The 22,967-nt window shown below is 45.3% G+C and overlaps 1 protein-coding gene across 1 annotated transcript in view; it reads left to right on the forward strand.

Moving 5' to 3' along the window:
• TYRO3 (TYRO3 protein tyrosine kinase) overlaps positions 1-21,995 on the forward strand; it is a 38,742-nt gene extending 16,747 nt beyond the window's left edge. The window contains exons 7-18 of the mRNA XM_010077769.1: positions 410-552; positions 1,873-2,017; positions 6,132-6,261; positions 7,093-7,193; positions 8,266-8,361; positions 10,497-10,577; positions 12,272-12,364; positions 13,006-13,127; positions 13,412-13,521; positions 15,080-15,239; positions 16,544-16,680; positions 19,564-21,995. Of these exons, the coding sequence (XP_010076071.1) occupies positions 410-552; positions 1,873-2,017; positions 6,132-6,261; positions 7,093-7,193; positions 8,266-8,361; positions 10,497-10,577; positions 12,272-12,364; positions 13,006-13,127; positions 13,412-13,521; positions 15,080-15,239; positions 16,544-16,680; positions 19,564-19,939 (1,694 nt within the window). The 3' untranslated portion in view covers positions 19,940-21,995. The remainder of the gene's footprint in view (positions 1-409; positions 553-1,872; positions 2,018-6,131; positions 6,262-7,092; positions 7,194-8,265; positions 8,362-10,496; positions 10,578-12,271; positions 12,365-13,005; positions 13,128-13,411; positions 13,522-15,079; positions 15,240-16,543; positions 16,681-19,563) is intronic.
• The last annotated feature ends 972 nt before the right edge of the window (positions 21,996-22,967 follow it).

Below are 22,967 nucleotides of genomic sequence, written 5' to 3' on the forward strand. Positions count from 1 at the left end.
GAGAAGGGTCTCCTAACATAAAATAATGTGCAGGCAAATGTGGTCAACAGCAATGATGCACAATATATGAGTTGGTGCAGCCACAGGACTTCTGCCTGCTGGGCATATGTCCCCTTGGCTCTCTGAGATTCTTGGGGTCTTGGAAAGAAACGAGACACTAGCTAACCTGATCTTCTCCACTTGAAAGAAACAGTGCTGGTGGCTTGCAGAAGTTTTTCAGTCCCTTCACACTCTCTCTTCTGGCTGATCTTGGGAAAGAGGGTACTTGCACAAGTTTTTCTGTCCCTTCACACTTTCTCTTCTGGCTGATCTTGGGAAAGAGGGTGAAACTGTCTTTTCAGACATTTTCAGTGTGGATAGTGCCTTATTTTCCTGCACAGGGTGATTGTATTCTGTCCTCTGCTTTCAGCTCCAAGCAGCACCCCGCAAAATATCCATGTTATCCAAAGAGACCCAGGTCTGATTTTGGAGTGGGAAGGTGTGGCTCCTGACATGCTGAAAGAAAATGTCCTGGGATACAGGCTGGAGTGGATTCAGGATAATGTAACTCAGGTAATAGATTGAGAGGGGAGCTGAGCCGTTGGGCACAGACTTGGAGAATGTCCATATCAAATTTTCTAGGCATTAGGGTCTCTCATCCCTTATCCATACCAGAGGACTCGATTGCTGGCGCTGGTTTTGTGTAAATGTATCTATTCTAGTTTGCAACAACTCCTCAGTATTTGGCCTAAAGATCTAGGCCCATTTTTTTTTCTTCCTGGCATATTCAGAATTCCTTCAATTGAATGTTCATCTGCAGACAGACCAGTTCTCTGCCGCTCCTTGTACAACAAAAGTCAGCACAGAGAAGAATCAGTTCATCTCTTCCTTTCTCTAGTGCTGTCCCAAAGGCAGCTCAGTGCAGGATGGAGGCTCTCCCTCTCCTGTGACTGGAACTCGGTTTTCCAAATCCTACCAGCAAAGGTGTGTTTAACAAGTGAATGAGTTACACTGTAAATCACAGAAAGAAGGTTGCAGATTCTTTTATGTCATATACAATACATAGGGACTTGAAAGGACCTTGTCAGGGTAGAAGGCCTTTCATTTGTTCTTCAGCACTGACCTTTCCCAGGTATATATCTGCCTTTGAAGTTCACAGCATTTCTTATGGTTTCTCGCTTTTTAATATGTATTTAGGCAGGGTTTATTAATGGTGAACAAGCCTGTAATAAGAGACAGCTAGAGGGAAAACAGACTTATTTCCTTTTTTGCATGACCCATTTCATACTAGGTCAGCGTCATTGACATTTTTAGTTCCCATTGAATTTCCATTGTGTCAGTGGTGGCAGCCAAATCTTCATAGGTTTACTGCAAATGATGTTTATGAAGAAGATCCACAAAATTACCATAAATATGTTGGCCATGCCCTCCTAACTGAAAATTGGCCATGAAATTCAGAAGCCATTAGGGATTTGGTCAACAAGTTAAAACAGACTGACTCCTCCCTTAGATTAAAACTGGCAGATGCTTTGCAGTACGTTAGTGCATCTTTGTGTTTAAACCACAAGAAGGAGGTGTGTCTTTTAATAGCAGGAAAAAAAAACCAAGCTATTTCTATAGCAACTTTAATGGAAGGACCTCAAAGGAGGAAATCATTAAGCCTCTTTTCTTCCCTATGCCCTGGGAAGCTATTAACAATTTTTGAGAAGAGAAGCCCAAGATGACAGCCCAAGTTAGTGGCAAAACTGAGACTAGGGCCCAGGAGTCACAACTCCCAACCCTTGTTATAGCACCAACGAAGTACCCAGTAATGTTTTGGTTTAGTTTGAAAGGTGAAGTTTTAGACTAGCTTCCTTTTAAAACAGCTTACAGTTTGTCACCATTTGCTCTCAGGGAGAGATGATTGTACAAGATACAAAAGCTAATCTCACAACGTGGAATCCTCTCAAAGACCTGATCATCAGGGTCTGCGTGCTGAACTCTGCCGGATGCGGGCCCTGGAGTGACCTCTTCCTGCTTGAAGCCCAAGAGGTCATGGGTGAGTGTCCTCTGTCTTCCCTTCCCTTTGGGGGAAAAAGTCAGAAGTGCTGGGACTGCTGTTCGACTGTTCCCCTTGCAGTGCTTACAGCTGACTGAGCCACGTGGCTTTAGACAACAGCACACTTCGTCAAGCAGAGTAGAAATTAAATAATATTTAAAGAGCTGGTATAAACAAAGCACTTTCTGGTCATTACTGTATCCTCTTTAACGGGCTTTTGCTGTGCTTAGTGCAGAGCAGGGCAAGAGGAGCCACAATAGAAAAGGTGCACATGAAGGCTTGAAATGCTTCATTTAGGCTTAAGCCTGCAAGAGTAAATGTGACAGAAAACACTTCTAACATAGGTCCTCTTCTTTGATTTAATTTTAAACCATTCCTGACTAGTTTCAGTTGAGCCTGATTTCAACCATGGCCACACGGGGTTTTGTAGTGAATGTGTTTGTATTAAACTGGTTTAGGTCTCTCCATGGAAAAGCTGAGTTACTGGTAGAAGAGGGAGATGATGGTACAGAAGCTGTACCGTGCAATCTGGACCACTTGGAAGGGTTTTTGGGGAGCAAGGAACATGCATGTGTGGAGTGCATTCCTAGTGACAAAGCGCAGTTAGGCTCATCTGCGCTGGTTTGCTTGCTGCTTGTGTTTCCCAGTGAATGGGAAATGGGAGTCAGGCTCTGGAGGAGGGCAGAATGCTGTATGGGGAAATGGGTAGAAGGGAGAGAAGAATGCTGCTTGTGAAGGAAACTGTAAAACAGCTAAGAGGAAGACATTCCGAATAAAAATACGGATTGGTGATAAGTCAGTGAGGTGTGACACTGCAAAAATCCCACAGTCTCCTGAGGTTTTGATCCCAGCATCTGTGGCAGGGTGAGACAGCAATCTCTAATCTGATGCTGACCCACCTACCACTGCTTTCTTCCCAACCCATGTATCTTTTGAGGAATCACATAGACATTGATCCCTCCTGATCCTTCGATACTCGGGGATGGCAGGGGGAACCTAGAGCGGGGTAACCTGCATGTTTACACAGAAAGGCCCTTTGGCAACCCGGTTCCTGTGATGAAGTCAGCACTGATGGTTATGTGTGAGCACACAGTCACTGTGGGATCAAAGCTCTCAAATTATTTAAAGCAGAACAAAGGGGTGTGGAGGTCCAGTGCTGGCTCTGCTAGAGTCTGGGCATCGGCTCCATCAATTTTTTTCTCCATTTTTTGCTCGGGTGTTTTCTGTGGCACCCAAAGACAGAGAAAAGTACCTGAAAGGAGTAGAAGATCCCTTTAGAAAATGGCCATCACTGGCAAAGGAGCCCCAGGGAATGCATAGGGTTTGCTTTTTTACAGGGAACTGGAATGGGATAATCCTGAAAGCACAATATGTTTGCTTTTTTTTGTTTACAAACCACGTCAAAAAAGTATCATCAGGAGTGGTGCTTGTTTTGGCCAAATGCTGTCTGAAAGCACATACATTTCTGCACAAGCATACCAGGCTGGAAATAAAGGTTCAGTGTGGAAACTCTGACAGGCCTTAAACAGCAGAGCTGCAGAAAGACTGCAGTTTTCTTTCAGGCCTGGTAGAAAATATAAGTCGCTTCCTTTCCTAAAATAGCGAACTGGCACTGGTTGCTTTATGTGAGAAATGCCAGGGGTGGTTTTTGACCAGCTCCCAGTGCGGCAGTAAGGATGACTAAGCTTGGATAAACTTTAAGTCTTATTTGTCATCACAGCAAAGCTAGTGAGAGCTCCACCCTGCTTTTGCAGAGATGATGTGCACTATTAACAAAGATGGTTTTAATATTTTCAGAAATATTTTCAGCAGAAACCTCTCTCTTTCATTGGAGGGAGAGGAGCAGAGTGGTCTAATAGCTTTTTCCTGTCTGTAATTGTCATGGTTGTATGCAGGAGAAGACTCTTGGATTACGTTCTTTACACACCTTTGTGATATAAAACCTGCTACTGAAATACAAGCGGTTCTCTCATCACCAAAGGGCTCCTAAATACTCATTTAAGCTCATCTAATAATACTGTCTTCTCTCTGCCTTGTGCAGTCTTAAGGCATATGCCAGTTGGAAAAGGGGGGTGCAGGAGATAGGAAATAGAGTTGGGGAAGTAGAGGCAACTCGGTCTTTACTAGAGAGCCGTCCTCTCTAGCTGGGTGGCATGAGTGGGAAGCAATGATCTGTGGAGCAGAGGAGGAGAAGCAGTGAACTTACACATTAATTTCTATTTCTGACACATTTGCTATAAACTGTGGGATGGGCTCCTGATTCCTAGCAGTTTAGAAACAGGGAGAATAATTTTATTTCATTTTGGTTTAATCCATCCTGCTTTTGGAGGGACCCCCCCTGGAAGGTGACCTAAATCCCTGCTCTCTCACCAGGCCAGCTAGCATAGAGACTAGAAAAATAGGCTAAGAAAGGTTTGTCTCACCTTAGGGGGAAGGAAATCTTATCATTCACTATCAGAGAGGACCTTTTACATCAGTGCTGTTAATTGTTTCTACCCTGATTGTGTGACAGGAACAGCCCAAGTGATTGGCTTGAGAACTGTGGAGAGGGTTGGAGTTACCTTTTGTTGTATATTCATTCCACTTCTGTTTCTTATCCCTCTCCCTCATAAGCTGCCTTGAAGGCCAGGTCAGAGGTGCAGCAAGAGCTGTATCATAAAACCCAGAGCCTATAAAGCCTTCGGGGTAGGAAAAGAAGATGTGAGGCACTGAGGGAGATAAGATGATGGAAAATAGGTGCTAAAGCTCCGATAATTTGTTTCAAGTGGAGAAGTACTAGTCTGCTTCCTTGGTGGTCTAGAATTCTGTTTCCCTAAGTTCTACCTGTTTATTAGACTAACATTGCTTTTTTAAAAACTTGTATGTTAGAGGTCGACAATGTAACTAGTAATCAAGCCTTAGAAGCCTTTTGCCTGCCAGGACTCTGCCAGTAAGGATGTCTGACTCCTTTTCACATCTTTGCAGAGGTTCATCCAAATCTCAGCCCATTAACCTAACCTCTGTTTCAGGTTTACTTATACTCTCCTGACATATAACATAGTAGGATTACTTACATCGCCAAAGGTGGTTCTCCCTTAGCTTCTGGTAAAGCACAGGCAACTGCTGAAGGTGAGCAAGGGCGTGAAGGAAGTGCTTAGGGACCTGTTACCCATTCTTGTTTGCTCTTAAACAGTTTGGAGATATGAGGGCTGTCATAGATTTTAACAAACACATTCAAATTCACATTTAATCTTTAGTAATTGTATTTGGAGAAGAAGTCTCTCAAGGAATTGAATTAATTTATCTGTTGTTTGCCAAGCATAGATAATATTCTTTTATTCATAACCATATTGCTTATCTTCCTTTATTGGCAGTGTCTCCAGTTCTTCTGTAGACAGTTTGTAGTCAAAAGTAGACATATTCTGGAAACAAATGTTAGACCAGAATTGGAACCTGCATGCTGGCTAACTTAATCCTTGATTTGCAGGGCACTTTTTCAAACTCAGCTTTTCTTTGGTAGAGAGATGTTGAGAAGTTACAACCAACCAACAACGTTGGGAAGTTACAACAAATACCAAGTCCCACAGGGTGCCTCTCTTTGGGGGAGGAATGAGAGGGGAAATGTAAATATTTTCAACCAGATTGCCATTTGGCAATTGTCTTTCTCTGTTGTCTTTCAAAATGTTATCTGGTTGACATTCAGGCAGTCCTGTGTAGCCTGGGCAAGGTTCTGCTGGCTGCCTCAAACAGGTTAAGGTGAAACCTGCACAGAAAATGTTCATGTTAAGCAACCTTCTTGTCCTGAGACTTCAGTTTAAAGCACCCCAGATCATGAGTTCATGTAAAGTAGTATAATCTGGAGCGCAGTGCCTTTTACTTTCTTGAGGCTCAAAACTAAGAATAGGTTCTGATAGCTGGGTGCATCTGCTCTGCCTTTGCTGTGTGAAGCATATAGTTTTTCTGATGACTGAGTAGCTGTTTATGCCAAATTCCAGTGTACAATGATCCACTGTGTACAGCAGATCCAGCAGCATGTCTTTTCCATTTAAAAGCAAAAAGAAAAAATTTCCCAGTATGGTCTGTTTACCATTTGACAGTCTTCTATTTCCTGACTAGTGTTTTCTCCATCATCTAGGTGGCCAGAGACAGCCTCCTTACGGGACGTCCTGGGTTCCTGTGGCACTGGGCATTCTCACTGCTCTGGTCACGGCTGTTGCCCTGGCTCTTATTCTCCTTCGAAAAAGAAGAAAGGAGACTCGGTTTGGGTAAGGGAGGTTCTCCTTGTGCTGCTTACAGAGATCTTTGCTTTCTCCTCCAGTGTGGTTTCTGACTCAATTATTTTTCAAAAAGCATTGTGGATGGAGTACTTTTGGCACTTTCTTTGGATAACTGTTTTTCACAATTTTGGGGGTGACCCTGGATTAGAGACTAGGAGGAAGGTGCCCTACCTTTTCTTCAGAATGAGGATACCAAAAATACAGTAGAAACAATGTTATGTCAATAGCTGGGCTTTATTAGAATATGGAAATATAAACTAGACTGAGGTATTTCTCTAAGTCCTTAGCACTTCTGCTTAAGAAATTCAAAGAGAAAAGACCCACAGATGAATCATCTTCTGTGTTCTTATGGGCTGGGCCCTTTATCCCATGCTGGTTTTCAGTCTAGCGGTGCTTGTAACTTCCTGACTGCCCAGAACCCTCTGGATTCCCAGGAAAATCTCCTTTCCTTTACTTCTGTCGCTTGGCTGTGGGTTGGTCCCTGCTCAAGCAAGGTTCCCATTCTTTTCAGAATCTCCCAGATCTCCCTCTCACAGCAGCATCTCTTTTTGTGACTCTTGCAACCTGCCCAACCTGCAGCTTCTCCCAGGCAATCAGGACAAGTGAGTCCCCTCTTTTGGAAGGCTCCCACCCACTTTAGGTGCATCAGCAAGGCAGCATAAACCCATGTTCCTCCTCTCCAGCTATGCCCTCTTTAACAAAACAGTCTGTAGTATTTATATGGCAAGGGGTGAGAAATCATCCATGCAGTCCAACACAACCTTCTAGAAGTGAACGGCTCATGTAATCGTGGCCCTATGTGTCTTTTCTGCCTTCTAGCCATGCCTTTGGCAGTGTGGTTGGCCGAGGGGATCCAGCAGTCCATTTCAGAGCTGCCAGGTCTTTCAACAGGGAGGGCCCGGAGCTCATCGAAGCAACATGTAAGTAAAATGACCCAAGTGATTCTGCCTGAGAAGCGGTGTTCGTGCGTCTCGCTCTTTGTTTTCCCTGAAACTGATGGTTTTGGATCAAGAACATGGGATTTAATTTACAAGGAAGCTTAGACACTGTGGATGGCAGAGGTGAAAGGCCAGAATTGTTGTTGCCATACCAATTACATAGCACTTACTAATTGCAGCTACAGTCATTGTGTATATTAGTGCAAGGCGTAAATTTGCCACTCCTCTGCCCTAGTTTTGCACTACAGGGCCTCCTTCGACTGTAATATTGTGCAACAGTGAGATAAATATGTCTCAACAATAGTAGCAGTATGCTTTGAACTCAGTGTGCTGAGCTGTGCTATAGGCATGAACCAATTGATTGGTCTTGGAAGGCCAGGAATTAGTAACTGCTCAAACAGGAGACTGAGCGTCAGGAATGGCCAGAGTTAAGATGATCCATTTCTGTCTCCCAGTTCAGCAAGGGCATGGCTCTCTGTAGCAGCACTGTAGGCCTGGGTTAGGATGGTCCTCCAGCTGTCTTTGACTTTGCTCCCCTGGGTTTAGAGGTCTCTTAGTGAAATCTAGTGACCATAAACTGTTGGACATTATTTACCCTCTCAGCCAAGTACTGTGAGACTTGTAGTTAAAATAGTCCGAGAGCCAGTCACTGAAAGCTGGTGCAGCTTCATCAGTTTAAATGAAGCTGTATGAACTTGTGTCTATCAGTGTCCCTTCTGGCTGGATTTTGTCTTCTCAGTGTTATTTACGATGGTTCTGTATTCCTGTTGCTCTTGGTGTGTTTAAGGGTGGTGCTGTCACACCCTCTGCCTTTCAGTACTGTTGGTACATTTTCCTGTGGTTGAAAGTTACTGGCTCTTGTCTGTGGGGAGGCTAGAGGACATGGAATGGAACTCTGTCTTTTTCAGATTTTTCTGCTTACAGTATGGGAATCCAATTTGAGATGGAGATTCAAAAAAGTGACTCTTGATGTTGTGACAGAATATTTAAATATCCCTTTTTTGACTCTTCCTTTTGTTTTTTGTTTGTTTGTTTGTTTGTTTGTTTTTTCCAGTGGAGAGTATAGGGATCAGTGATGAGCTAAAGACAAAACTCAAAGATGTCCTAATCCAGGAACAGCAATTCACCTTGGGAAGAATGTTGGGCAAGGGTAAGAACCAAAACCTGAACAAGGCTTTGCATTGAAAGGCCCACTTGTGTTACCTTTACTGTTGAGTAGGGAGAAGCAATTATAAGCAGACTATTTTCTCTCCTTCTGCTTGCAGAGGCAATTCAAATGGAACCTTCCCTTCTGCTGGGGTAAAACATTTCAAAGGTTTAGCACAACTAAGAGGATATTGGCTAAGCCATTCCTGTAATATGGCTCTACAGAGTCATGGACTGCAGTCTACGCTCAGCTTTCCGAAGTAGTGTTGATTCACTGGTGTGTGAATTTCTTTGAGATTTCAACAAAGGAATATTCAACTAAACTAATGCTCTTTCTGTTAACAAAGCAGTGCTATAGAATTCCTTCCATTTACACAAGCATGTGTCAAGTATTAAATGGGCTGAGACAATACAGAAGCAGAGGTGCTCCTAATATTTCTCTGAGGTTTTCAGGTCAGGAGGGATGGGCAGAGTAAAGGTAGGATGCTTCTCGCTTCTTCTTTAGCTGAAAGATTGTCCCAGAAACTCCAAATGAAAAGATGATTTTGAATTTAGATTTCCCAAATGGCAGGCCAGTGTGCTAACTGTTGAATCATCCTTCCCTACTTCTCAGGCTGAAGGCAATCTCTAGAAATAAGTGAAAGCGTGTAATGATCAAGCCAATAACTAAGAGAGGAGCATGTTAGAGGTCATAAGCAAAAGGAATCTGAAGTGTTTGGCTTCCTTTTTCTTTATAAGACTAGTTTTATTGCAGTTTGCTTTGACCCTTTTCCACTGTGAGCATTCTTCCGCTCCATCCCTCCCAGAACAAATGCATTTCTTTCAGAGCAGGAAGACGACCTTCCTGCAGAAGTGGTCTCAGAGGGTTTAAGAATGCTAAGTAATTAAACAGCTGTGTATCTGTTTGTGAGTGTCAGCTCTTGGCCAGTTTCTGGGATCCTGCTTCAACCCTTCTGGGCTGTCCCTGTGACAGGTAAAAAAAGCAAAAATTAGCCGCGGCGGGGCCCCTGGAGTTGGCTTTGGTAGGAGGATGCTAGCTGGCAGGATCTGGTTGGTGTTGTCAGCCCCATTCCCCTAACTTCACACTCAGCACAGAGGTTATAAGATGGCATGACTCTGTTATCTTGGGCTCTGCTGACTCTGCAGCTGAGCCACAGCTCCATAATACGGAAGCAGTACAAAATGCCTTTGCTCCTTCCCATTTTCTTCTTTTGTGGTCAGATCCACTGCTTATGGTTATTGTGAAATAAGCATGTGCCATACAGTAGTGGAGGACACTGATGAAAAGCCAGTGGAAAGATAATGCTTTTGGGGTAGGTGTCCTAAGTGCCGTATTTTGCTTCCTTCTTTTCAGTACCAGGGTTCCTCATAATAAAGCATTTTGGGTGGGGTAAGCAGTTACAAAATTAGAGAGAGCAAATCTAGAGCCAGATCTAATGCAAAGAGGTTGTTATGCAGTGGTATAAAACCACTTTTGGCTAAAATAATTTGAAGAGGGTTTGGCCAGTTGCATTTCCTCTTATCTCCCTTAGAGAACACACCAGGGCAAACACTTTGTCCTGTGAATTAGCCTATCACCCACACACAAGTAGGTGTTCTATGTTTTGTCTGTGATTCATAGAAGTTGTCCCTGAGTTTTGAGAGATAAGGCCTCATTGTGTCTCAAATGGTTGAGTCCTGGCACCATTACTCGGCTCTGATGGCTGTCAGCACCGAGAGCTTTCTCACCCACCCCATCCACTCCCAGCTCCAGCTAATAGCCCCCTCTCTGACCAGAGCCTCACTCAGACTCATCCCTCACGATAAGGCTTCCCCAGAAACGTTTGCCTGGGATCCCAGCTTATACTCTGCCTCTGCATTGTCCACCTGGTAGAAGATTTCTTTCTTTCCCTCTTGTTTTCCGTTGCCTTTTGGACTGCCAGCACAATGGCCTCTGTGTACTGGCCATGCTACCTCTTCTAGGCACACGTATGCTGAAAGCTGCTGTCTGGAACCGCAGAATGAAAAAATGAAGCTGGTAGCTGCATTTCTTATGGTTATGCAGCTTGTTTGCCAGTGCCCTCTGGAGTGAACCTGCAGTGAATCATACTTTCTTCAAAAGAAGCTGTTCCCTCACTGCCTACTCTGGTCATTTCACAGGGGAGTTTGGGTCAGTTCGAGAGGCACTGCTGAAGCTACATGATGGCTCTTTCCAGAAAGTGGCAGTGAAGATGCTGAAAGGTAAGTGCGAGCAGAGCTACCTGAAGTATTTAAGAGAGCTTGGAAAGATTAAATGCTCTCTCTCCTCTTCTCCAGCAAACATCCCCTGATGTTCTTCACTCCTTTCTGAGCTTCCCACTCAGCCTCTCTATCCATGTTGTCTCCCATCTCTTTCATGTCAGTCTTTCTGTAGTGGAATCTCTTCAGGGAAGGACTTATATCACCTCAGTTGTTTGTACAGCACCTAGCACATGGTGAGTGCAGCCGAAACCAAGTCATAGCTACAGCTGCTTCTGTGTGTGGAGGATCTTGTTCAGTTGCTTGATTCAACACAGCACTGCATCATGTGGCATAGACAGCTCAGACAGGTCTGCTTTACCCTAGTAATTCAGCAGTGAAAGACGGTACACCTCCAAACATAGATCCTAGAATAAACAGAAGAGTGTTTGGGCTGAATGCAGTGACAAGCATGTTTGACTAAGTAGTCTAGCTTCCTTCTGATGTGTCATCTTATGCGTGTGCATAACAAGGGCAACTAACATGTTCATCAGGCAGAAGTCTCTAACGAGAAAAGCAATTAATAGATAGTTATAGGTCAAAGCAAGAATATACGTATGTGTATGTGTATATATATGTTTTACATATATGTGTGTGTATGTATGTATATATGTTGTATTTCACTCCTGTTGCCTGAGTGACTGACTTAAAGCAGAGTCACGCTCGCTTATCCCTGGGGCTGTTCGGCTGCTGCAGAATACCAGTTTGTGTTAAATATACTAACATCATGTTGGTGTTAAGTTGCATAATTTTCTCCAGTTTCAACAATAATTCTAACCAGTTTGCAAGCTTTTGTGTAGTCAGACTGTCTGCCTTCAGGCATCTAACTTGGGAACTCCCTGTCACCCTCCAGAGGCAACTTCCTTTCTCCATTGACTGTAAAAAGGGAATCTGCTTTTGTCTTCTGAATCATATTTAAATTACTTGCCTAAAGCAGTTAATGTGAATACTCCCCTACAGATCTGAGTCTGATCTTGTAGCAGGACTGGAGGACTCCCGCTAAATTCAGCAGCAGCAGTGGGGGAAGTAGTCCACTGGGCTAATTCTTGATTATGTTGATACACTTCCATAAAGCTGGAGTAATAGCAATGAGAAATAATTTACTCCAAATTTATGCTGATGGATGTCACTGCTGAATTTCATCCAAGCTCTCCAGTATTGTGGTTATTTAAGAAATCTTAGCTCTAGCACCTTAGAAGACTCAGTCATACTAAGAGACGTAAAAGTGTTGATCTTTCATGCCATTCTTATCGGAGTTGAACTGTGGTCTGCCATGCCAGCCAGGGACTCCAGGCCATCTCCTCAGTTTCAACATTTTCTTTGATTCTGTGTGACATCTCCTCTCCCTGACATTGTAGCTAATTAATTCTTACATCTTAAATGCACATGTTATTTCCATGGCTTCCAAGGAAAGTTGTTACTGAGAAGAGAGCTGCTAATCAGCAGGTCTTTACTCTGCAGAGAATCAGTTTACCAGATGTCCCTGATGTGTGCCACCTATCCCAGGAGAACGTGTCAGGTTCTGCTTTGTTGTAAACTGGCTCATCGAGCTGTAGGTCTGTGCTGTGCCACAAAGAACAAGCTTCTAATAGTCATTATATGTAAAGTTCCTTGGAGCCACCCACAAAGGAAGAAAATTTACAGTCACTATTTTCCAGCGGACATCTTCACCTCGACTGACATTGAGGAGTTCCTGCGAGAGGCTGCATGTATGAAGGAGTTTGACCACCCGCATGTCACTAAACTGATCGGTAAGTCACCACTGCTGCTTGGGGTGCCACAGAGCCCTTCCTCATCCTGCACAATCCTGCACAACCTCACATATATCAGCATTGCTCCTTTCCGGGCCTAGAGGGAGTTGGAGCATGTGTAAGTGCTCACAACACTTGCCTTCATACACCACCAATAAGCATCTCTTATTTAAGCCATTTCTTTGGTTCTTTCAAATACTCTAAAGGGAGTTTGGCTGGCTGAGAAATATCGGAACTGCTGGGAAATGTGGACGGGTGGGTTAGTAGACAGCCTCCCCATAGAGGGAGGGGAGATTGTGCCTTTCTGAAATACTGGGTAAGAAGCAAGACATTTGTGGGTGGGCACTATGGAATATGGGCAACTTCCAGGATGTGGAGATTGCTCTGCAGACCCTGGGGTTGGGGGCTGTCTGGTCTGGAGTGATCCTAGAAACATGTATAGCCAGTCCTGCAAGGAGAGCTGAGAGCTATCTTTAACACCTCCTGGCATGAAGACATGCAAGGGAGCTTGGAGCATGGAACTGACCCATCAAAACTGCACATATTCCTTCAAATTTCTAAGAGAGGCACATCAGCCTGTAAGATTCCCCTTGGGACTGATCTGTTTGCTAAAGCCCATTTGCGGTGTGTCCCTTCATTAGGAGTCAGTCTACGGAGCCGTCCCAAGGGCCGTCTCCCAATTCCTATGGTGATTCTGCCCTTCATGAAGCACGGAGACCTTCATGCTTTTCTGCTGATGTCACGGATTGGGGAAAATCCTTTTGTAAGTCTGTCTTACTGTAGAATTCCTTCTGGGAGGGGATGGATTTTCAGAGAACGTACTTGGAGCAGTTCAGGGTTGGTCTCCCAAAGGCATTGGAAAATGACTATATTTTGATACAAAAGTTGTGGGGTGTGATGTTGAAGCACTTAATTCCATGCCTGTTGAGGACCAACTCCTCCATTCCATCCCCTCCCTATATTCCCCGTCCCTGCTCAGTAATCTAGCAGCAAATCTTGTGGTTTTGCTATACATGCTTGAAAGCTTCAAACTGTTATTTCTTTCAGAACTTGCCAGTTCAGACACTCCTCAAGTTTATGATTGACATTGCCAGTGGGATGGAGTATTTGAGCTCAAAAAACTTCATACACAGAGACCTTGCAGCTCGGAACTGCATGTAAGTGACCCATGAGTTTTCAGAGAAAAGAAAGACCAGAGTGGGTGAGAGAGGGATGAGAAGCCTTTTGGGAGGGATCCTGTCCAAGGATGCTGGTCCTTGCATTTAAGTGACAATAGGCATAGGGGGGCCACGGCCACGGGGGTGGTGGTGGTGCTGGGGGCAGGGAGCAACTCCTAATGTCCCACTGAGCTTCCACATCAACCCTCTTTATAAGGAACTTTTCCATCATTGGTCTGCACATGTATTTTCACAGAGTTGATTACAGTATGTTTGTAATTAGTCACTCTAATGGCTGTGTGTCAGCATGGGCTATTTGTTCCACAATATAATGCGAACAGCAGGAGAGAATGGGTTTGGCTGTGTTAGGAGAAAGGAACTTTGTAGCCTGAGATCTGTATTTCTTGCATCTGTTTTGAAGACTTGATTATCACAATATGAGAAATGTCGGCTTTCCCTGAAAGCTTGTGAAGAATGGTTTACGTGGAGAATGCCTTTAGAAATAATTGCATGGTGAACACACTGTATGATCCCACACTGATGTTCTTGTTCACAAACTGCCTTGCCTGCTTTGAATGGAAGAAAAGTCCTTTATTATCCTTTCCTCTCTACTTCTTCCCTGAGAACAGAGTAAGGAACAACCCATTCTGGCATACAGAACTCTGCCTCTGAACAAAACCACAACAGCCAGTAAAATCTGCAATGAGAGACACGATTTCCAAAGGCATCTGAATGTCCAGATGTACAGGCAGCAGCCTGACAGTCATAATGAAAAATTATGGGTTAGCTTGCTTTGACATTAATGAGAAACCCATACTAATTTACTATTTTTAAATATTTAAAAAATATAGACTTCCTGTATTCAGGGAGCTGAATGCCTATTTCATCCTATCTTCTGAGAAAAGCAGGGAATCCTTTGAGACCTGCTTTTGCACAAAGTCTTTGTGGGCTTTCCTTGCACTATCTATCGTGTCTAGGTTTAAGTGGGTGACAGAGCACTCAGACCATTAACCAGGCCTGGAGAGAAGATCTTGCAGATCTAGTTTGAGCATTTGTAATAGGCAGTCTGGGCAAGCACCTGTGGTTTTTGATTGCCTGTGTAGAGTGTAGGCCTTGGCAGTAGCAATGGGCATTACAGATGTCCTCTGTTCATCTTGGAAACTGCAGAAAGTATCTGAGTTCACTTTGGCTGACAGAATAGACCATCTGAGGATGGCACAGGGACATGTGGTGTCCCTGCCCATAGCAGGGGTGTTGGGACTAGGTGATCTTTAAAGTCCCCTCCAACCCAAACCATTCTGTGATTCTATGGCCATTGCCTTACTTCCTTAGTCCTAGTGATCTCCCTGTTAGTCTCAAGGAGCTGATTTGAGACCACTAAACTATTTTGCATTGGTCATGAAGCATTGTTCATGAAGTAGATGAAGTCATTATCCTTCTGGGCAATACTTGGTGAACTATATAACTCAGTTCTCTGGCCACACAGTCCTGGACAGCCCTTTTTTTTGCCTGAGGTAGCCAGTAAATGCTTTTCTTAGTCATTAAAACTTTCCCTTAGGTTGGATGAGAACATGAACGTGAGTGTTGCAGACTTTGGGCTTTCTAAGAAGATCTACAGTGGAGACTACTACCGTCAGGGCTGTGCTTCCAAGCTGCCAGTGAAGTGGCTTGCTCTGGAAAGTCTGGCAGATAATCTGTACACAACGCACAGCGATGTGGTAAGTTTTGCTCTGGTGCATTTGGGGACCACCTGTATTCCCGCTGAAGTGGAGGAATGCAGAGGGTGGGAAAAGGCCCTAGTGATGGGAAAGGGAGTTTGCCTTGTGTTTGAAGGGCAGTGCTTTGGGTGCTGTCAGCACTCAAGACTAAAAATATATGCAAGTGGTTTATGGCAGAAGACGTGAACCCTTTTCCTCTTGTGCCTTGGCCCTTCATTTTTCAGGACTTAGCCCCATCCTCTCCTTTACCTTTCCGCTTCTCTTCCTTTTCCTCTCTCTTTTTGTGGTCTCTGCTTTGTTACTCTTATTCTTTTTCCTTCCTTTCTCTTCTGCATGACAATTTGAAGGTGACATTTGAAATGCATGTAACCCACACACCCATGTACAAGTGCAGCAAGGGTACTCTAGCCTACAGAAGGCTCTAGACACTCCTCCCCATAAATTCACTCCTGGAGACTGAGGCTAAACCCATTCATCTGGAATTTTTGCTTTCCTTCCCCCTTTTTTTTTTTTTTCCAGAAACCTTCTCCCCTTTTCCTTGCTGCCTTTTGATCTGGTTTCACACTAGTTTTGTCCCTCAGGCCTGTGGACCTGCCTTCCCAGTTATCCATGTCACATGTGTCCCTGAAGAGATCACCAAGAGTGCCTTGTAGCTTGGCTGCTGTGTTGCCCAGTGATTGCTGTAACCACTGTAGGCTGGTGATTGCTAGTTCAGCCAGTTTACGATAGACACTAGACAGGGTTTTGCTTGTGAAAATTGGAATTTTTGGCACCTAACAAACTCCACAGTTTAGATTTAAGTGTACAAATGTGACTGTTGCAGTGCAAAAAAAACGTGAGCTGTAAGTGGTTCATTCCTTGCCCTGCTTTCTTGGCCAAACTCTGCTTTCATTTGTGCCTCTGCATTTCCAGAAACCCAGCATCTGGCTCAATTAATTAAGCAGCTGACTTGTGAGCCTCAATCCAAAATCTTCATGTAGCTGGGAACCACAAAGTTGATACTGCATGCCTTAAAGAACCATGAGTAGGAGACGCTTGGGAGAGGTCTGCAGGTGGAAGACGGTAGTAGCTCCCAAATCCTCTCCACTCCGGCAGGACGGGGCTGAGAACGGCCTTCAGCTGTCTCCCAGGATGATGTGTCAGCATCAACTGGGTCATTTTTTTGTTTTATCGCTATAGTTGGGATAGTCCTTGTATTGCTGCCTTGCCCCAGGCTGGGAGGGTCAGCACAGTCTGAGCATGCTGAAACCCCACCCCAGCAAGCAGGGGACTGTCTGTTAACTTCTGTGTTCTGTTCCTTTCAGTGGGCATTTGGGGTGACCATGTGGGAGATTGTGACCCGAGGGCAGACTCCTTATGCTGGCATTGAGAATGCAGAAATCTACAACTACCTCATCAGCGGGAACAGGCTGAAGCAGCCGCCGGAGTGCCTGGAAGATGTGTGAGTACTTCCTCGCCCTGCTGACATGTGATTCCTTGAGAAGTTTGGCTCGCTGCAAGGAAACAGGGGCAGCTGGCTGGGATGCTGATCTGAATCTATCCACTTTCCAGTACACAGAGGCATTCACTAGAAAGTATCTGGGTTAGCTACCAGATACTCTCTGCTGGCACCGCTCCCTGGAACTTGTGGTAGCTACACAAGCAGCTAACTTGGCTCAGGGGTTTGGACCGTGTCAACATAGGCAGCTCTTGGCTTTGTGGAAACTATAACTGTGTTTCCAGAAACTCACTGCTCCCTACCTACTCAGGCCAGCACCTGAGAAAAGAGATGAGTCTCATGGCACACCTGAAGGCTGAATAGAGAAACAATCTAGCAAGACTATGAGGAAAACAGATTACAGAGGCAGTGGTTCACATGTGTCTTTCAAAGCTGGGCCCAGTTTTCAAAACAGGATCTACTACTCTCACAGAAATGACAGGTGAAAGAGAAGAGGGCAGATAGGAGGATCTAAGGTTTTGTAGATCAGTGTCCCAGCTTAAGTTACAGGTGGAAACAAAACTGGGACAATCCTGCAGATGCTGGTTTCAGACATTTTCAGACTTGCAGAAAGGACTCAGGTAGCCCACAGCAGAGCAGACAGCCACATGCTGCAGCCTGTGCTCCTGCCTTAGTCCTGCAGCCAAGGGACCATTCCTGGCCAGCAGGTTACGTGTAATGCTTGCTCAGAAACCCTTGCTCCAGAAGTGGTGGCTGGAGTTTCCTGGAGTCCACACAGGGGGCTGAGGTCCCCCAGAGAGTGTCACACCATAACTGCTCCTAGGGCAAAAGCTTGCCTAGTCCAGACAAGGTGAAATCATTTCACGGAGCACCCAAGCAAGTCTGTTTTCTCTGTGTTGGGCCCAAAGCAAGACATAACTATGGGCACTGGCTTTAGTGGCCTTTTCAAGCCATTCCTTGTGTGTAAAATGGTCAACATGAAGTCCCCTTTTCTCCCTCTTCTCTCCTGCTCTGACGGTGGATTATCTCATGTGGTTTCCTTTCTCTGGCCTTTTTTCCACATACGGAATAATCTGTACTCTTGTTATTAAAGCCGCACACTTTTATCTTCTCAGCAGCTCATTTTAACTGTTCCTGAGTTTAAATGAAAGCATTGTTATACCACCGCTTACATTCATTATATGTCTGCATCTTGACTGCTGCAAGTAGCTTTGGTTCCAAGCTGTGGAGCTTATGGCCATAGGATGTTATAAATGCCAAAAGTAGATAAGAGGTTGAAAAAGCTGCTAGGCATTGAAGAAAAATCCATCAAACACTACTAAAAAGGTACAACCTCTATTTTGAGAGGCCCTTGAGCTACAGTTTATGAGAGCATGTACCAGAAGGATCTGGCTGTATGTTCACCCTCGGCTTACGTGTTTTCCCCAAGCGTCTGCTGCTGGCCCCTGCCAGAGGCAAGGTGTTGGGGCAAATGGACTTTGGGGCTGATTCAGTACAGCCAGTAGTTTTCCACCTTTCTTTCAAATGAATTTCTGCTGTTTGCCAGCGAGGGTAAAATAAAGTATTTAATTTGGTACCACAGAATAGGAAGTTTCTATTTTATCTGGAGCATTTAGAGTTATTTCTAGCGTTTGTGAGGGACATAAATCAGGATTAAGACAACTGAACCATGGAAGCTTGTTGTAAAACTAGGGTGAGATCAAAAACAGCCCTGTAAAGCTGATAGCGAGCAAGGGACACAAAAAGTAAAATAAAAGCCGTCATGAAATGTTTTATTTCCCAGTGAAGGCCATATCAGATTTTTTTCCATTTCCAAGTTTAACTGAGGTTCGTTTGTCTGTGGTGCTTTTCAGTGCCAGTACTGTGCTTTGTTCCTGTTCCCTGCAGAACTGGCAACAATAATGCTATAGGAATGCAGCTGCCAGTCTTGTGGGTGCTGCATGAGGAGGAGGAGGACAATGGCTCTGGCCATGCTCCAGCCCCCTGGGCTCCGGCGGGAGGCCTGGCTGGTGGGAGGCCGGCCAGCACAGGCGCTGAGCTGTGAAGGCGGCCGCAGGGGAGCAGAGCTCCTCGCCCCTTGCCCAAGCACAGGCCATCACAGCCAGCGACGTCTCCTCACGCTGGCCCTTGGGCCACCAGAGCTGAAGTAGTTGGCTTTTGACCGCAGGAAAACACTGCAGGACAGGGCTGAGGCTGGTAGCTGCACTGAACACGTCTTCTGCGTAGAGGCGGTGCCTTTGCAGTAGAAGTGCCGTTTCAGCATCCCTCTTCCGTGTTGACCGTTCTTCCACAGCCCTCTCAACAAACCCGCTGTGCCTTTTCCAGTCCCGCTGGCAGCCTGTCGGGCAGCAACAGCGGCACGCCTCCATTGCGCTGGGAGCACCGAGTTAACACGGTGTGAAAAAATAATATTCTGGAAATAACTTGCACCTCCCACAGTTGGGTGTCTGTTTTTTTCTTCCTGTGTTCTGTCTGCTTTTGAACTGGAATTTGGAGGGATGGCTTCAGCCGTGGCAGAGGTTGGCTGGATGCTTTTTGTGAATAAATTCAAAAGCAGCGTCACACTCATGGTCCTAGTCTAGATCTCCAGAGACAGTGGAATGAGTTTTCTACTGAGAAGTTCAGCAACCTTTGACAGTGCTTTTGGATTTTTTTGTATAGTTTAAATAATTTTTTTGACCAAAATGCGAATGCCTTTGAAAATGGGAAGGAACAAGGAATTAGATCCATAATGGCTGTCCACATGCTGTCACCTGTGCAAGGCCAAAGCCGACAGGTTTCGGGCAAAGTGTCTGTGCTTTTTAAGCTGCACTGCACAGTTCCCCTCTTCAGGGGTGCAGGGAGTGTCTGCTCTGCTTCTCACTGCTCTTGTCTCCTGTTTTGCAGCTACGATCTCATGTGCAGATGTTGGCATCCTGAGCCCAAGCTACGCCCCAGCTTTGGAGTGCTCCGGTCCCAGCTGGAAATGATTCGGGGGAGGATGTCCACACTCTCTTCCAGTCAAGATCCTCTCTATGTCAACATTGGGAAGGACAAAGAGGCGTCTACAAGTGACCCTGCCCTGCACGCCTCCTTTGGAAACACGGACGGTGAAGAGACCATTGCTGGGGCAGCTGCTGCTGTCACAAGTGACTATCGCTACATCATGAGCCCCTTGTGCCTTGGAGATGATGCTGAGGGTGGAAAGCATCCGGATGGGCAGGAAGGGGAGGACAAAAGCCTTCTGTATGAGCTGGAGACAGAAGGAGAGAAAAGTTGTTAGCTTGTACATAGCAGTTTTACTCTGCTTCCCTGGGACAGGATGTGTGCAGCCACAGTGCCGTGTCACCTGGGGCTCTGATGCCGGATCTGGAGTGGCTTTGAACAGCACTGGCCAGAGCTCTTGGGCAGCTTTTGTAGCTTTCAGCACCTGTGTGGGCTGCAGTGGGGGACAGCTTGGAAGGACCGCAGCCCCAACGACCCCTTGGATTTGGGGTAGGGGGCAATAGGGTTGCAGGTTGATTGCATCCTGCATCAAAGCTAAGGTGGGCAGTCAGAGTCTGTGCTCTGCTCCTTCTCTGACTGCTGGAGCAGAGCTGAATACACCTTCTGTTCAGTCAGTGCTTGCTCTTGTGTAGATGTTGTCTTCGATCTTGGCTGCATGACTTTGGTACTGGTACCTCTGAAAACACTAGTGGGTATTTACGCTGTGATTCAGGACAAGAGGGCAAAATGTCCCTTGTGTTCACGCAGCAGTACTGCCTAGACTTGTTGCCTACCTCAGTGGTTCTCAAACTGATCTTCGGATCTTCTTCTACCCAGCATTGAATTTGAACATCTGGCTTATTTCATGCAGTGACACTTGCTGCTTCCTCAGTCTGGGGCTCTTTTAAGAGTTTCAGATGTTTTGGTGAGCGATGACATTAGAAAAAATGAAAATCCAGCATTCCTCTTCACCCCATGTATCTCTTTTATGTCTGTCTTTTTCTTCTGTTTGATGCCAATTCAGGCCTGACCAGACTTGCAGCTGGCATTAAAATGTGAAGGGAGGGAGAGCAGCTGGTATGTGTGAAGACAGAATCCGCTTCAAAGGGATGGAAAGGAAAGACTGTAGGGAGGACTTAACAGCAGCACGGGGAAACAGTGCTAATTAATGCTAAGTGCTGCCCTCCAGGAGAGGAAGGATACAGCTTAGATGCAGAATGGCAGACTTCTTTCAGTCTCAGTGGGAGCAGGATTCAGCATTTGCTTTAAAATCGGATTCATTTAACAGTCCTATGACTTTTTCAAATAACCAAGTGCTGTAGCTGCTATAGTGACTATGTGAAATGGGTTTTGGGAAGGTCTGTGTGTTAGGGGGAAGGGATCAACTGGGAGATCCTCTTCTGAAGAGAGAGTCCTCATGATGAAAAAGCTTGAGAACCACTGGCCTTCCTATTTAGGAGGTCTACTGGCATGCTGTAAAAGCTACATCTGCACATAGACTAGTATCACTGCAGCCTTCCAGACAGGGCAAAATTAATGGTTTTGTTCTTCAAGGTTTGTTTTGTTTTCCAATCAGCATGTCTGACTCACTATAACTGCAAGCGCTTGTGTGGTTTTTAATAATTTAATATTTTACTGTAAATCAGCATCCGTTTCGTGCAGTGGTTCCCAGCAAGGAAGTGCAGTTACATCTTCCTTTACTTATCCTAAATATTTGCTAGATCTTAATTTATTTTATTTGCAGCACGCTGAAAACTTGGCAGTATCGCAAGACTTAGCATTCCACATTGCTTTTCCTCAGAAATGAATACCACAAATGCCATAATTTGCAGAGTTGGCAAAGGTGGGACCTATAAATCAAATGAGATTGGAAGCTTGGTATCAGAACACTCCGCCCTTCGATGCCCAGTATTTGCTTCTTGTAAGGTTTGGGGCTAAGTATAAAATTCAGGTCCAGTTTCAGCCCTTAGTGAGAACACTTCCTAGGGAAGGGGAATTTCAGCCTGGGGCTTGGGCATGGATCCTTTCTGTAAAGTTTCCATCTGAACAGCAATGTCCTACAGATGTCTCCAGAAATTCAGCACAGTTTCTCAGTTGCAGATATAAACTGCACCATCTTACACCCCAGGCGGTACAGGGTTTTCTCTTCATTTAGCTGGAATGCTGTAAATGCAGATGAGAAGATAACACCTAACAAAGGGTAACAAAAACCTGTGCGGTGCATGTTTGCAGTGAGGGCAGAAGGCTATGCTCCCTGCAGCTGCCTGGGAAGCGCAGATGTACATATAGACTCTAACTTTGGGAAGCATGTCTTTAGTTTTTATGCATTTTTTAATAATAAAACGTACTGTGTCAGAGTCCCAGTCTGTTGTCTGTGGCAGAGTTTGTGATGATGCTCACTTACTGGGTGGGGTCAGAGCAAATCTGTCAGCCCCTACCAAAAGGCATCCCTCACCAAGCACAATTAAGCTACTTCTTGGAGGCAGTGAACATGTGTGGCCTCACCAGATGGCAGTGACTCTGCATTGCTCCAACATTCAGACTGAAGAACAAAATCGGGAGAGCACAGGAGGGTGGTTGCACAAAGAGACGGGCTCTGCAGCCATCGCTGTTCAGAACCCTGGGGAGAAGCCTTTACTGGGATGTGCTGCATCCTACCTGGGAATGCAAAACCTCTCCATCAGTTCCTCCCTGAAAACTGTCACCTGCACCCATCCAGCTACTGGCAGCGCTCTCTGTGGAAGAGAGGTTTGGAGGCGGTGGGTAAAATTCAGCTGCTGAGTCAAATGTTCCAAGCACAACATAAAAGAAAGAGCCCCTGGATTTCCAGCACGCAGAGAAGAAAAGGTGTACCTCACGCTTCTATTCTTCATCAGCAAACAGCACGTTGCACGCCCTCTGCCTGCCAGCTCACACAGAGAGGAAGAGGGATGGGAAACGGCTCGAGCGCTCACCCCCATCTGCAATGCAGGAAAAATTACTTCCGAAGTGCAAAGTGGCTGATTTAGTTAATATTTTAAGGTTCCATTGCCCAGTGATGTCCCTTGGATCTGGTTCAAATGGTGATTTAATCCTTTTGCACGCAAGCCTGGTCAGAGCAGGTACAAATGAGGCTGTGTTGTGGGTGGGAGAAGTGACACCAAAAGAGCGAGTGAGAAAAGAAGGAGGGAAGGAGATTTTAAAATGGGGACAGATGGGATGAGCTGTGAACACAGTAAACGAGGGAGGTGGAAGGCAGAGATGGGGAATTTTATATATGAAATCCCAGAACAGAGAGGGCATTGCCCCAGCTGGGAACAGGCAGGGGTCAGAGGTGGGGGCTGGCT

Source organism: Pterocles gutturalis, unplaced genomic scaffold, assembly GCF_000699245.1.
Source record: "Pterocles gutturalis isolate BGI_N339 unplaced genomic scaffold, ASM69924v1 scaffold10218, whole genome shotgun sequence".
Classification (NCBI taxonomy): Eukaryota; Metazoa; Chordata; class Aves; order Pterocliformes; family Pteroclidae; genus Pterocles; species Pterocles gutturalis.